The sequence below is a fragment of the Mesocricetus auratus genome, unplaced genomic scaffold (assembly GCF_017639785.1).
Source record: "Mesocricetus auratus isolate SY011 unplaced genomic scaffold, BCM_Maur_2.0 Super-Scaffold_100006, whole genome shotgun sequence".
NCBI classification, from domain to species: domain Eukaryota; kingdom Metazoa; phylum Chordata; class Mammalia; order Rodentia; family Cricetidae; genus Mesocricetus; species Mesocricetus auratus.
This window is the reverse complement of record NW_024429190.1, coordinates 12,689,072-12,705,198: the sequence shown is the minus strand read 5'-3', so window position 1 is coordinate 12,705,198 and position 16,127 is coordinate 12,689,072. Positions and strand designations below refer to the sequence as shown.

General features: G+C 42.1%; 1 protein-coding gene across 5 annotated transcripts in view; it reads right to left on the bottom strand.

Moving 5' to 3' along the window:
- Rnf185 (ring finger protein 185) overlaps positions 1-16,127 on the bottom strand; it is a 38,754-nt gene that overhangs the window by 2,146 nt on the left and 20,481 nt on the right. For 3 of the 5 annotated variants that reach the window (XM_040746844.1, XM_040746843.1, XM_040746841.1), the window contains 5 exons: positions 14,231-14,449; positions 10,796-10,814; positions 8,400-8,512; positions 7,380-7,434; positions 1,895-2,012 (listed from right to left, as the gene is read on the bottom strand). In XM_040746844.1, the coding sequence (XP_040602778.1) occupies positions 1,895-2,012; positions 7,380-7,434; positions 8,400-8,512; positions 10,796-10,814; positions 14,231-14,406 (481 nt within the window). In that variant the 5' untranslated portion in view covers positions 14,407-14,449. Of the gene's footprint in view, positions 1-1,894; positions 2,013-7,379; positions 7,435-8,399; positions 8,513-10,795; positions 10,815-14,230; positions 14,450-15,453; positions 15,779-16,127 lie in introns of those variants that run through there. The other 2 variants (XM_040746842.1, XM_040746845.1) reach the window with 2 other exon arrangements.

Sequence of the window (16,127 nt, the reverse complement as noted above, 5' to 3'; positions counted from 1 at the left end):
GGCCAGAACTGGAGAGGATGAGTCTTTGTTTTTTTTTAAAAACAGAATCCTGCAGTAAAAAGTCTCCCAAATTTCCAAGTAGTAGGAACCAAAGCAAAAATGAGTGAACTACTAAATGAGGCCTTGATCTCCAGTGATCTGCAAAGAGCTGTCCTGTACATGCAAGTGAGCCAGTAGAGATCAGGAACCCCTGCAGGGACAGACACCCCCTTGTCTGTTCCCTATGCTGCCACATGCATGGTAATACTTGGCAGGTCTCATTTAAAAAGTGGCAGCAGAAGCAAAGCATGGGCCTTCTGAGAACATAAGGGCTTACACATGAGCAGTGGCACTCTCCTGCCTCTCTGCACACTAACTACTCCAGATGGCTCTCTGTCTGTATGTATGTCTGCTTTTTCCAGATGAGAACCAGGGCCCAGAAATCATATGGTAAGGTAGATGGAGACTGAGTGAGAACCTCTGCTAATTAAGAGTTCTCTGCTCAGACTGTAGAAGACAGGAAGTGACAGGATCTACATCTAGGCTGTGTAAGCTGTACCAAACATGACAAACAAAAACTGATCCAGAGCGCAGCCTGGCTGGGAATGAACTCGGGGAGAGTCAGTCTGAATGCTGGACCAGGCTAGAAAGCATCAAGCTAGTCAGAAGTTCCTGTTGCTGCTACAAGCATCAGTCTTTCCTTTATGGGAAATCACATCCTGCCCTTTGGGGTCCCCCTCTCTGAGAAAACAATGTGTGAACAGCAGAGAGACATTCCAAGCAGATAAGATGGAGTAGTGCCCAGTATTTTGTGGGGTTGCATGTCATTCCCTCAGAGCTGGTTGCTCTGATAAACTCATGCAGGCAAGTTTATTGATTACTGTGTTCACAGAATCAGATGAAGCAGGGAACAGCTTTGATGATTTCTGAGTGGGTGATCATAGTCAGAATGTAAGTTCCTGACCAGAGCTGCACTGGTCACTTCTGTTCCTCATACTGTACTCAGGGCCCAGAAGGCTCCAATGACTATAAGAAGGGCTCAACTAACCCTATCTTTTTTTTTTTTTTGGTTTTTACGACAGGGTTTCTCTGTATTGTTTTGGAGGCTGTTGGTCCAGCCTGGCCTCGAACTCACAGAGATCCGCCTGCCTCTGCCTCCTGAGTGCTGGGATTAAAGGCATGCGCCACCACTGCCCGGCGGCCTATAATAGGCTCCCATGACATGGGTGGTGGCTTAGGCAGCAGAGTGTGATAAGTCAGTTAAGCACACACCTTGCTGCCTCGCTGTACTCTGAATGCAGCTGTTACAGACAAGTGGCTGAAGGGAGCGATGCAGCAGCAGGTAACAGATATGAACACAGTTTACAGAGCTCTGAAGTTTGGAATCAGCCCCATTCTGTGTCCTGAGAGAAGCTGGGCAGAGATGCCAGCGAACAGGAAGTCCTAACATTTCATTTTTCCCTGGCCCCAAATAGGGGGAGAGAGGGAGGGAGGGAGGGAGAGAGGAAGAAGGAGAGAGCGCACATGCGTGCATGTGTGAGTGCACCTGTGTAGAATTAAGCTTTTCATTAGCTAGGTATTGTCTATAATTCTTAAGTTTAATGGCCATGGGCTATGTCTAGGAATCATTACTGAGAATTTTACCTATAAAGCAGCTAACTACATAGGTATTTGGAGTGCAGATGATGAGACACTCAATTTGTAATATAACATAAAGCATCCCAGATATACCTAATATATGGCAAGTGCTCAGAATTGCTGGATGAGTGTGGTAATCTGCAAAGAATTAATGGAGTTTGCAAAGTCTGATACACATGTACGGACAATTATCTGTAACTCCTATACTGCTGAATTCCAAGGAGTTTTCAAGCAGGATTATGTTCGTGATTTCTCTTTTTAAAGAAATGGGACTTACCCGGAGGAGGCCGTCCATCATTTATGTTAAATGCTGTGGCAAATATCCCAAATGGAAATGCTCCAATTCCAAAAGACATCTGAAAGCCACCATCTCCAAATCCAAATCCTTGAAATCCCTGTGGAGAAGAAAAGCAATTAAGAAAAATAAGCAGATTTATTCCACATTTCTCAAACAATGTCTTATAGCTCATGTGGCACCCACATTTCTTCTTGTCCCTCCTCCACAAACTAGGGCCTCAGCTCTTCCTCCCATCCGGACCCCAGAGTAAAGGAACACTAGAGGCACCTCTGACCGTCTAGCCTTAGCTCCAATCTAAGGAGCTCTCTGGTGCAAAAACAGCCTTCTCTGACAGAAGTGGGACACACTTCTGCCAGCATCTTTAGATCATTTCTAGGGTTCCATATTAGCTGGGATTTATAATACACTACTGGCTGGCAATTAGTGCCATACCCAAATGCAAAGGAATATCACAAACTATACACTATAAGCAATAACAAAAAAGATGGAAGTCTGATCAATAATATCAGTCAAACAAAATCTTGTCAAATGTTCTTCAAGGACCCTGGTGCTCATTTATGCAACAAGACAGTAAACCTTGTGACTTAAACCGGTCAGACTTCTTAAACACCCATAACAGACAATATGAGAATATTGTCAAGATATGGGTAAGTATTTCCCCTAAAACCTTCAGATGCTGTGGGTGTAGCTGAGGTCACAAAGCCCTGGATTTAATCCAAAGCTTTGCATAAGTCTGACACGGTGGCACACACCTATCATTACAGCACTCACAAAGTAAACATAGGAGGACCAGAAGTTCCAGGTCATCCTCAACTACATATTGAGTTCAAAGCCAACCTGGAATACACAACAGGACCTTGCCTTAAAAAATTATTTTAAGCTAAGTGGTGGTAGTTGAATAATTAGTTCCTATGTAACAAGACTACTCCCCCCACTCCCCCCAAAAAAACCAGAAACAAAACACAAAATAAAACAAATAAAACAAACCACATACACAGAAAATGTCGAATAAAAATTTAAATATATAGAACAATTTAATTTTTTCTGATTAATATAGAAATCTGGGTGTGGTACTATGGTCCTAGCTCATGGGAAATGGAGACAGGAGGGGAGAATAATATGTATTTGTCCTAAGAATTAAGTCAGAGATCACTGACAGTAGTTTGTACAGCAGCCTTGGTTTCTTCGCCAAACACATTCACCACACATGATCTTCCCCAAGGATGGACTCCGATAAACAACAGCTCTGTTAGTAAGCTGCACCTCTGTCAGAGTGCAAGGTCTCCTGGCACAGGACACACAAATCCCGTCTTTCCTTTCCCTTCTCCCCACACTGACAGGATCTCACAGGTAGCTTGGGCTGGCCTCATTTGCAATGCTCCTGCCTCAGCATCCTGAGTGCTGGAATCACAGATGAGTACTTCCAAGGGTGTCAGCTTACGTTAAATTCTTGCATTAGCATTTTACAGAAGACTACATCTGGCCAATCTGATCTGAAAATCCAAACTCAAAAAGATGTGTTGTAATCGTGTATAGTGTGCCTATGTGTATTGCACATGTGTCACAGTGTACATGAGTTCAAAGGACAACTTTGTGGAGTCAGTTCTCTCTTTTCATCTATGTGAGTTCTGGGGATTGAACAAACGTCATTGGGCTTGCATGACAAGAGCCTTTACATATAACCAACTTAATCACCATGCACTAAAACTCTTTGTACTTCTGGTGAGCTCTTTAGAACAGATGATGAAATAATAGAAAGTTAGGATACTGGAATGGTGGGCACATCTTTAATCCCAGCACTTGAGAGGCAGAGGCAGCTGGATCTCTAGGAGTTCAAGGTCAGCCTGGATTACACATTGAGCTCTAGCTAGAGACAGGGCTTCCCAGTGAAACCTTAAGAAAATAAAAAAATAAAAATAAAAGACAGACTAGACTACTAGTAGCTGCAGGTGCTTATAGCACTAGGTCGGCCCTCAGCCATCAGGGCTAAAGCCTCTGACTTCCTGGGGTCTTTGACTTCTACTGGTTGCTAATGCTGCCTGAGAAGTAGAGCCTGAGAAGGTAAAGGGCTGCTGTCTAGCAGTTAAGAGCAGGGACTTTGATAGAACCCAGGTTGGGTTTTGGCTCTGTGTGTGAACCTGACAAAGGCTGGTCTCAAACTCAGAGATCTGCTGCCTCTGTCTCCCAAGTACTGGGATTAAAGGTACATACCACCACCACCCAGCAAAACTCTAAATATAGGAGAAAAAATCCTCAACTTTCATCAGATCCTTGACCTTATCATACTGGAACTCCTAAAGAAATGCACCAATAGAGCTGGGTGGTGTAGTACACACCTTTAATCTCAGTACTTGGAAGGCAGAGACAGGTGATGTTTAGTTTGAGGCCAGCCCAGTCTACAGAGTGAGTTTCTTTTTTTTTTTTTTTAAAGATTTTATTTATTACATATACACCAGATTGAATTGTAGATGGTTGTCAGCTACCATGTGGTTGCTGGGAATTGAACTCAAGACCTCTGGAAGAGCAGTCAGTGCTCTTAACCTCTGAGCCATCTCTCCAGCCCCCAGAGTTGAGTTTCAAGACAGCCAGGGCTACAGAGAAACCCTGTTTCAAAAATCCCACCCCCCAAAATGCACCAATTCAAGTGAAAAAAGGATGTATACAAAGATTATCTGGTGTTATTTACACAGCAAAGTCTGAGTAACTCTAAGACCCTTCAATGATGAACTGAAGTTATACCAAATCAAAATTCAATGGAAGGATGGTGACACAGCTCAGTGGTATGTTAACTAGCACACTTAATACCTTGAATTTCATACCCAGAACATTCCTCCACACCCCTGTATACACACTCTGTCTCTCTCTCTGCATACATGGCAGCCTTTAATAAAGGGGACCAAGAGGGCTGTAGGTGCAGCTCAGTTGAGTAGAGCTATCTAGCATGCTCAAAGCTCTGGGTTCGATCCCTAGTGCAGGCGAGGGAATCACAAGTTCAAGATTATTCTCTATTACATATCAACTCCTAGATCAGTCTGAGACATGTGAGACTCTGCCTCAAAAAATATAAAATGATAAAAGAAAATGAAAAATTAAACAACAACAAAAAAGAAGCTGAGAGGTGGCACATATCTGTAACTCAAGCACTTGAGAGGCTGTGATCAAGGCCAGCTGTATACGGCTATAAGTGGAGATGCTTTCTCAAAAATAAAGATTTGGCTAGAGATGGCCAAGATGCACTTAATGGTTAAGAGCACTTCTTGCTCTTTCAGAGGCAAGAGTTCAGTTCCCAGCGCACACTCAGGCAGCCCACAAACATCTATAACTTCAGATTCCAGAGATCCCATGCCCTCATCTGGTTTCCATAGGAAACATTATTACATATACAGAAATAAATGATAAAAAACAATTTAAAAAAGTAGAATATGAACAAACATCCCTCTAAAGCACAATATTAAAAAGAAAACACAATGGCATTTTGAAGATACTTTGTTTAGAATATCATGAAATATACTGCCAAAATTAAATTGGAAACCAGTTAACAGAATAGCGAGAGTGACACAATAATTAAGAATATATAGGTGGGAGACATGGCTCCATGACTAAGAAAACAAATTGTTCTTGCAGAGGACCTGAGTTCATTTTCCAGCACCCATGCTGGGTAGCTCGAAATTGCCTTCAACTCTAGCTTCAGTGGAATATGATGTCTCTAGTGTCTTACAATCATATATATGCCCACTACAAACATACACATAATTGATAATAAAACTAAGAAGAATATATGGTTACAAATGAAGAAAACTGTAGAAGTTAGTGTATACTTGTCTCTAGGATTCTAACAGTTCAGGTGAACAATTTTTCTTTAAATTTTCATTAATGTACATTTTAAATTTTTAATTGATTTTCTAAGACAGTTTCACATTCCCACACTGGCCCTGAACTCACGTAGCTGCAGTGGTTGGAATGAGAATGGTCTCTATAGGTTCATATTTGAATGGTTTGGTCTCTGGTTGGTGGAACCGTTTGCCAGGGATTAGGAGGTGTGCCCTTGTTGGAAGAGATATGTCACTGGGGGTGGGCTTTGAGGTTTCAAAAGCCTCGAGACATTTCCAGTCAGCTCTCTCTGCTTCCTGCTTATAGATAAGGATGTTAAGCTCAAAGGTACTGCCCCAGTGCCATGCCTGCCTGACTGCTACTATGCTCCTGGCCATGAGCTACATTCCCAGCCCCCATTAATACTTTAACAAGAATCTGCTATTTGGAGAAAAAAAAAGGACTAATATTTCATTTAAATGCATACATATTTTGAGTCACTAATTCTAAGGGTTTATCATAATAAAATAATTGTGGTTCTACACAAAACTTTGTAATTTCACCTGAGTATGTTTAAGACAGCAGAGGTAGTAGGTTAAGTGTTCTGTAATACAATAGATGCCACTACCTTAGGTATATACAACTGAGTATCAGCTGTTAAATGTCATGACTACGGGTCTCAGTAACATTTTAAACTGCACTGTTGAAATTCCAATTCTCATGAGAACATTCCATGAGAGCAAAGACTATTTGCTAGGTTCGTTGATAACTGCCAAAATAGTGACCAGATCACATTAAGGTACCTAGTATCTGTAAAATAGATAAAATTTTAAAAATTATAAAATAAGAGCCACATATTGTAAAAAACAAAAACAAAAAACAGGAGGCTAGCGATGGCTCAGTGGTTTAAGAGCACTGTCTGCTCTTCCAGAAGACTTGGGTTCAATTCCCAGCACCCACATGGCAGCTCACAACTGACTGTAATTCTAGTTTTCAAAAGATCTGGAGCCCTCACATAGATAAATGTACACGCAGGCAAAACACCTACACATAAACTAAGCAAGCCAGGTATGGTGGCCTATGTCTATAACAACAGTACTAGGAAACAGAGGCAGGAAAATCATTCATTCCAGATCAGCCTGGGCTACATAGTGGGACCCTATCTCAAAAGTCCAAGAAATCAGGCTGGTAAGACAATCTGGTGGTAAAGGGGCTTGCCATGAAGACTGATAATTATCTCCAGAACCAACTCCCCAAAGCTGTCCTCACCTCTATATATACGCCCCCCCACCATATATACACAAAAATAATAAAAGTAAAATTAAACTTAAAACAATCTAAGAAATAAATATGCAAATGTACAATTAACAAACATAAATATATTAAACACATACATACATACACACACACATGCATGCATGCCCACACATATATAATAAAGAAAGACGAGAGAACAGGCCCAAAGGCTCCCAGTGGTTATCTCTGGATGAGTGGTTCTAGGATTTTCCCCTGCCTGTCTCCTTTCTGTACTTTATAAATCTTCCTTTAGAACTTTTCTCCTTGTTTAGAACAAGGAAAAAAACTGCAAGGTAAACAGGAAAGTTTTAAAAGTCACAGGCACACTTCTAAAAGCTTCTCCTAGAATGTTCCTCACCCCTCGATTTTCTGGCTCTGGCCTCTGGCCTTGAGGACGAGGAGGAGTCTTCTCTCTGAAAAGAAATTGTACAAAGTAAGGCCATTACAAAATATTCTGAGTTGCTCTCTGTGAGGACTAACCAACAGGATTTGGGCCACTCTCCTGTTCAACACATAAAATTGCTGGGCTGGGCAATAGCAGCGCACACCTGTAATCCCAGTATTCAGTAGACAGAGGCAGGCAATCTTCTGAGTTTGAGGCCAGCATGGTCTACAGAGAGAGTTCCAGGACAGCCAGAGCTACACAGAGAAACACTGTCTCAAAAAAAAAACAAAAAAAAAACAAAAACAAAAAAAACAAAAAAAACAAAAAACCAACCAACCAACCAACAATAACAACAAAAAACCTTGCTGGCTTAATCAAATGCTGGTTTTAACTCTGTTCTGCCTCAAACTAGGAAAACCAGCTTGTTCTGAGAAAGCCGTCAGATTGCCCAGCTTATCCTTGCAACAGAGAGCTTGACTCAGTTGTCTTCCTTGGGACTGCTTGATATGAGCTCATGGGTGCCAGAGATCCCAAGTCAGACTAAAGGATGAATTGTCAGCTGAGACGTTTAGGGCTCAGGGTCTCTCTGATCTGCCCCTAAACTTCAGTTTGGCCTCCATTACTCTTGGGCCAGTATGCCACGCTATCTTTTACTTTTGCCTCTAGTCCTCAGCTCCTCTCACCACTCATCTAAATAGCTTGACTGAGTTTATTTCACATTAGGCACCAATACTAATATGGTGACAGATCCCACTAGAGATGATGATAATTTCAGGAGAAACACAATCACAATATAGGGTGATGTGTGTGATGGGACTAAGGTGAGGGCAGTTTATATGGAGATCACTTCAAGGAGGAAACTTGAAGGTTTTCATAAAATATGGGCCAGAATCAAGTAAAGGCTGCAGGATGTAGGGTGATAGTTAGAGTGTTAAATGGATGTGAATTCACATCTAAGTGGGAAGTGGGTATCAGATGCAGTCAAGTCTTTACCTGGGATCCTGTTGCCCGGTGCTGCCCCTGCCATAGAGTGGGATGACCTTGTCCCGGCTGATTCCAGCTTTGCAAACTGGACACACTTGTCTGTTAGGTCTGGTCTCCAACCACTGCGGGTGAGAGAAAAACACAAGAATGGTCCAAAGCTGCCCCATCTTTGCTAAGTGTGAACATGGAGTCAGAATCCTTTAAATGGGAAACAGCAGCAGGAGTAGAGTGAGTTGGGAACCTTTAGTTAGGAACCAGAGTCCTAGCATTGAAAAATAATTTACTGGGGATAAAAATCAAAAGCTCCTAAGAAGGAGTGGCAAGTAAGTCTGAGGCCTCCAGGCAGGCTCCTGCAGTGAACAGAACTTACATGCAGGATCAATCTCTTGTTTTTCTTTCTGTGATTTCTCATTTTTCTTAAAATATTTACCTTATTTTTAATTATGTACATGTCAGTGGAGGGTGGGGGTATGTGAAAACAAAAATGCGTTCCCTGAGAGGCTTGAAGCTGGAATTACAGGTAGTTGTGAATATGGGTACTAGGAACTGCACTTGGGTCCCCTGGAAGAGCAATATGAGCTCCTAACTGCTGAGGCGTCTCTCCATCTCCAATTGCTCATCTTTACAGCATTTTCCCAATGGTGTAACCTGACATCAGCACATGGATGTGTTAATCATTTTTGTGTCACTTAGTATTGTGTTAAGGGATAGATTTTGCTTATTATCTAAACTTTATTAATGTTTTATATTAAAGCATTTTTAAAATTCTTTTTAAATTTCATTTTTATTTTATGTTTATTGTTTTGCCTGCATGAGGTGTCAGAAGTCCTGGAATTGGAGTTACAGATAGGTGTAAGCTACTAGGTGGGTGCTGGGAAATTGAACCCTGGTTCTTTTGAAGAGCAGTCAGTACTCTTAAAAACTGAGACATCTCTCCAGTCCGTTATTTTACTTTCTTATAAATGAGCAAAAGATTCACCATACCTAACTTGTGACCTCTTTCTGGGCAGTGGATGGTTTCTTACTTATACTTTCTCAACCTTTATCTATTTTTAGCACTAGGGATTAAACTCAGAACCTTGACCATAAGTATACAGACTATGGATGAACTATGCCCGAGCCCTTCAATATTATTTTAGGACATAAACTGCATCTCTAGACATAAAGATATAAAGCTCATTATATGACTATGAGACAAAGACATAGGGGTACAGAAATAGCAGCATCTTATGATTTTATATACTACATTCCCCACCTGTCAATGGCTTCAAAACTTGTTTCATGATCTCTCAGCACTCAACTAACATGCTCTATCAAGTCTGTTCGTCCAGGTTCAGTTTGGCCTCAATGCTCACCCCTAGCTCCCTCTTCTTACTACTAGGAGGACACAAAGCAGTCTAGTCTTTGTCCACGCTCTACACCCCCTAAGCCACCTAGGCGTGTGCTGTACTTCAGACACCAGAGAGGTGGTTTCCTGCTTCTGACTGTTCACATTCAGTTGCTAATGCCAAGCCCAGTTCTTAGTGAACACTAACTGGTTTTCATAATAAATTAAAACAAGGAAGACAGATTTTCCTCCTCTGCAAAGGCTATCTATTGTCACCAAAAAAGTTTACTTCTTCTCAATGATTTCAAGATCTTTTAGCAAAGAGAGGTGTACTGATATGAAAGGAGCTGCCTTTTTAAGTCTTCAAATTTTATTTTTATTTTGGTATATATGTGATGGGGGGTGTGTGTGTATGTGTACCCACAGAGGTGTTAGAACCTCTGGAGCTGGAGTTACATGTATTGAGAACTGAAAATGGTTCTCTGTAAGAGCAGCAAGCATTCCTAACCACTGATCTGTCTCTCTAGCCCAGAAGTTATCTTTTATAAATATAAAAGCTCAGAAACAAAAAATGATCTAATAGTTGAGGATGTGGCTTAGTTAGAAGATCACCTGCTTAGCATACAAGACATTGTGGGTTCTCAGCACCATATGAAGTAGGCATTGTGGTGCACACCTGTAATTCCAGCACTTTGAGGCAGGAAGATTTCACTATTATCCTCAACTACATAGTGAGTTTGAGGATATAGCTTGGGATACATGCAGTTTCAAAACAAACAAACAATAAAGCCCTACCATTATCAAACCCAACTCATTTGCAAATGAGTCACTGAGACGCAGAAAGTGGTGGCCAGCTAAGGTCATAATGGCTAGTCTGTTGTTGGCAAAATCAAGAACAACTCAGGTATGAAATGACCTTCTATTAAAGTAAATACCTATCAGTGGGCAGGTGTATAAAACGAGCAACTGAGCCCAGAAGCAAGGGAGATTGCAGCTTCTGACAGTAGTCCCTTGAGATGAGAGATGTCTTGTGCAACTCTAGCTGATGAAAGACAAAGTAAAATGAAGTACATCTTACCTGATGCAAACACGGCCAACTACCAGAGTCCCCAGGGCAGCCAATCATCAGGAAGGAAAGCAGGAAGGAGGAAAAAAATGCTTTCATTAGCAGAAACACTCCATAAGTAGGGAAGAGACACCAGAATGGGGTCACTGGGGTGCTATAACCCAGTGAAGCTTCAAGGGATTACTGGCATCACAGACAGGAAAAGGTAGGGAGGGTTAAACTGGATATGATGGAGGTGTACATCTGTAATCTTAGCACTTGGGAAGTAGGGGTAGGGGAGGAATAGAAGTTCGAGGCCATCCTCAACCACACAGTGAAAGGGATACAGTCTAGGCTATAGGAGACCCTGTCTTAAAACAACAACAAAATGAAAAGAACAAAACAAATAAGAAAAAGCTAAACCCACAGGGGAAAAGAAATGAGAGTAAAGAGTTAAGACTCCAGTCTCCAGCCTAAACTCCACTACAAAAGCAGACTCTCATGGTCCACACCACCGAGGCACAATTTATCCACAGGTTAGTCCTGGAGAGATTACAGGCTCTGAAGGAATCCAATAAAAGTCAGATATTCTCTACAGGAAAAGTTATCACTGTCATGTACCACATGACAATATGAACACACACATATACTTGAAATTTGCACCAATGTCAGCAGGTTCACAGCCTCCTCCAGCTCACAAGTGATACATGGATTCTCTGTTATTTCAGATCAGGGCCATGGCAGGAAGTGGTTTAAAAGTCCAGGCCTACTCAAAGCATCTTTGTAATGGAGAGGATGGAGAAACTACTCGGAAAAGAGGGCTACTTCCATCTTACAGAGCTGCTACCCAACACTACTTTTCTTTCTTTTTATAAAATTATCTGTTTAAATGCAGGGTCTCACCATGGAGCCCAGACTGGCTTCAGACTCATGATTCTCTGCCTCAGACTTCAGGGCACTAAGTTTATTGTATTTATTCATTTTTATGTGTATGAGTGTTTGCTTACATGCATGTCATGGACCACATGTGTATACTAGGTGCCCACAGAAGCCATAGGTTGTTGATTCCCCTGGAAAGAAGTAACAGATGGTGATTAGCCACCATGTGGGTTCTGAGAATCAACCTGGGTCCTCTGGAAGAGCACCTAGTGCTTTTAACTGCTGAGTCACATCCTTAGCTCCCTTTACGGTGTTAGGATTACAGGTGTGTACATACCCCTGGTTCTTCCCTCTCCCCCTCCCCCTCTCCACCTCTTGGGGCATGTTTTTGAGAGAGGGTTTCTCTGTGTAGCTCTGGAGCCTGTCCTGGAACTTACTCTGTAGATCAGGCTGGTCTCAAACTCACAGAGATCCACCTGCCTCTGCCTCTCAAGTACTGGGATTAAAGGTGTGCACCACCACTGCCCAGTTCAGTTCACTTTTTAAAGAAGTAAGAAAGTTACAGAACATATAATTTACATCAGGATAAAAACTCTCTCCTGCCAGGTGTTGGTTGTGCACGCCTTTAATCCCAGCACTCGGAAGGTAGAGGCAGGTGGATCTCTGTGAGACCAGCCTGATCTACAGAGCTAGTTCCAGGACAGGCTCCAAAGCAATACAGAGAAACCCTGTCTGGAAAAACCAAAAAAAAAAAAAACAAAAAAAAAAACAAAAACCAAAAAACCAAAACAAAACCCCTCTCTCCTGCCATTTCAATACCTAGCACTGCATAAAAAAACATGACATTGTAATACTGAGAGAAAATTATTCAATTCCAGATTTTTAGTCTTAGTAATAAAATTAGTCAACAAATACCTATTTACAACTTACTATGTGGCAGTCATGTGTCTCTCACACATCGTGTGCTTTTCTAGATGAGTAAAATTGTGGCCAAAGAAGACAGTGCTTCTCTTACTCCCTGAATGAGGCCAGCTCCACAAACAAATGCAGTTTCCTAGATGTAAGAGCTGCCTCATCTCTGAATCCAACACCAAGTTCATGGTGACACCGTAACCTCTGTAGAGGACACCTCAAATCACAATTGCACTCTACTAGAGCTCCCTTGAATATTACAGGAGTAGTGTAGGTGAATGAATGACTTTCAGAGCAAAGCTTAGGGTTATTCTAAAGGCAGGTCCCAGAGGCAGAGGCAAAAGGGGTGCTACAATTTCAAAGTCAGCTTGGTCTACATAGTGACCCTGTCTCAAAACAAAAATGAACAAAGTAATTTATGAAACAACTACCGGGTGTCAAGAGAGTGGTTGAGTTGATTTTTATTTTTTCTTGTCACTGGATGGTCACCAGGAGCTATAACCATTCCTACTTTACAGAAAAGAGGAAGGTGATGGGCAGAGAAGAAACAGATTTGCCTAAAGACATTGCAGTCTGGATGAATCTGATTCATCTTCAAATACGTTCTTTCTAACAGTACTCTGCCTCTTAATTCTGTCACTTTGATCTAACCATACAAAACAGTTAAGGCAAAAATCTCAAAAACAAGCAACAAAAATCTTGGCTCTATTCTAATTCACCAATAAATTTACCTTTTATATTACTGAGAATTTAAACTCCCCAAATTTTGCTTTCTTCACCATATTCCTGCACAAAAACATCAATAAGCTCTATATTCCCTACATTTGATAATCTGGTTCACCCCTCCACAAACATTCTTGCTTTCTAACAAACCCAATCCCCATTCAGGATTCTGTTGAGGAGGACAATAGCCTCAGGGACTCAGATACCAACAGAACACATATCTATCCCTAGGAGTCACCTACTTTGGGGTGGCACACACCTTTCATCTTATTTGCCATTATTTTCCCTCTACCTTCAAGGTTTTCCCCTACCCTTCAAAGTTTAGCTCAACATCACAAAAGAAACAAAAAACAAGAAACAAAACAACTACTGCTCAGCATCCACCTAAGTTCTTAGAGACAGCAGGGATTTCTATAAGCACTGAGACTAGAAGGACACTGACCTTGCTGCTTTATTTCACAACACACACATTAAATAGAGAACAATTACTTACAATCATGGCTAGCACACATGTTGTGTGCTCTTTTAGCAGGTTTACTATTTTTGGTTCATCACTTTACACTCATAAATAACCCTGTAAATTGAGGCAGAGTGTATGAAAGTACCCTGTGTAAGGTCATCCAGAAGGGAAGTGGCAGAGTCAAGACTGAAGAGGGGAAGGTCTGGCCTCACAGTTCACTATGCAATACTGTCTTTGGCTCAGCACAGCAAGTGGCAGTAATGCTCACTAAATGGGCTACTCCTGGAGACAGGAAGACAACTAGGATGGAAACAGGATTTGCCTACCTAGACCTTCAGCAGTAAAGCCGGGATGGAAACTGAGGCTTCTTGTCCCTTGGGTCTGAGTGTATCAGGACTCAATATGAGTGAGACATCTGCTCCAAACATCTCCTGTCCAAAGTGAGACATCTGCCCAGGGCCATGGCTTACAGAGATGGCAGGAGGGGTACTCACCAGAAGAGATGGCCACACAGGCTGATGACAGCGTCCTTGGCTGTGTCCAGGCATATATTGCACTCGAAGGTACTGTCCTGCCCCCCACTTTCACCAGCGCCATTGCTGCTGCCACTAGGGCCCCCTGCACTTGAATTCTCAGTGGATGTAGAGGTCGAGGGCCCCTTACTTGCCATTACTGACTGCCAGCAAAGATTTCAGTGAAGATTCAAGACAACCCTGGAAGGCAGAAACACTTGATTGTTCATTGCTGCAGCCTGCTTCCCACGTCCAGGCCAGCACCTCCATCCTCCCTCGGCCCCAAACAAGAATTGTGACTGAATCTGAGAGCAGGTTCCCAGAGGGCTGCAGGGACAGCAGTTGTGGGCTTTGTACTTCTCATGAGTCACTCATGAACACAGCCCGAAACACACCTCATAAAACAAAACACAAACTGCAAAAATACTGAGCAGACCCTGGAAGGTTCAACAAAGCCCCCATTTATATTTATATTCTTCTGTATTAACCATACCAGTTGATAAATACATGCTCAATTAAATATTAAGTTGAATTGTCAAGCTATCTTTTAATTCTGGACAACTTTTATGTTGACCATGAGAACAGACTCTACTCAAGACTGTAAGTGGTATATGGCAACATAGAGAAATTCCTGTGACTGTGAAAGATTAGGAAGCTTGGAATAGCCAGGTGATATTTTTGACACTTTCTGCCAGATGGAATACCACTTACCTTATTTTGTCTAAATTTATCAACACACTTAAAGAGGAAGTTATGTCAGTGAAGGAAAAGCTTTCTTTCCCATACTACCCAAGGTCATCTGGCACACTCATGCTCTGGGCAATCCTGATCACTTCAGGGAACATCAGACTGAGTTATCTGGCTAGCTGACTAGTGTGGGTTTGAGACCAGGATTCATGGCACACTATTTATATTCAAACTACCACATCACCATAGACAAAGCTGGTCACTGATAGCCTGTGGAAACGTATCACTGTTGACTACCAATTCCAAATCAAAGAAACCAGGGAAAGACAATGAGATCCATAGAAGGGATACCCAGGAATTCTGTCAGGAGCCTCATCTGGTTTCCTCATTATCTCAGAAATTAGAAGCAGGGAGTTACCACAGTCAGAGAACAGAAGCTTAGACTCAGCCCAGCCTCCAGCTTGCTAGGAACCACTTTTTCCTGCTATGCTTTTCTCATATGCAAAATGAGGACTCACCACAGCGGTACCTGAAGATCACCTTGATTTCAGCTTCCAAAGTTAAGAAAAGATGAAATCCCAAAAGCTGGTTTTCTCCAACCAAGAAGCCTTCTACTACTTCTTCACAGGGCAGACGTAGAGCTTGGGGCTCAGGAGATCTCTCACTACAACAGCAGCTTAGCGACTTGAGCAGGGAGAGGACGACTCTCTGCCACTTTTTCACTCAGTTACATCATTTTACGTGATGTCCCAGAAGGGCAGCTGGCTTCTGATAGTAGCAGTGTCTCGCTAGCCTCAGTTCCAAGACCTTCTCCATGGTGGGAAGCTTCCTCCTCTTTTATAACTGTGTGTGGGGGTGGTGAACTGGGAAATAAATGCAGTCCTCATACATGCTCGCTAAACACTAAGCACTCCACCACTGAGCCATAAACATCCCCAAGCCCCAGTTTTTCCTTGTTGAAAAAAAAAAAACCTTTTTGAGATTTATTTCATATGTACGACTGCTTTGTCTGCAGGAATTTATTTGCCCATGGGGTCAGAAGAGGGAATCAGATCCCCTGGAACTGGAGCTATAGACAGTTGTGAGCCACCCTATGGGTGTTGGCAACAGAATACAGGTCCTGTGCAAGAACAAGTGCTCTTAACCACCGAACCATCTCTCCAATCACCTCCCTGTTTGGAAAAACGTATTT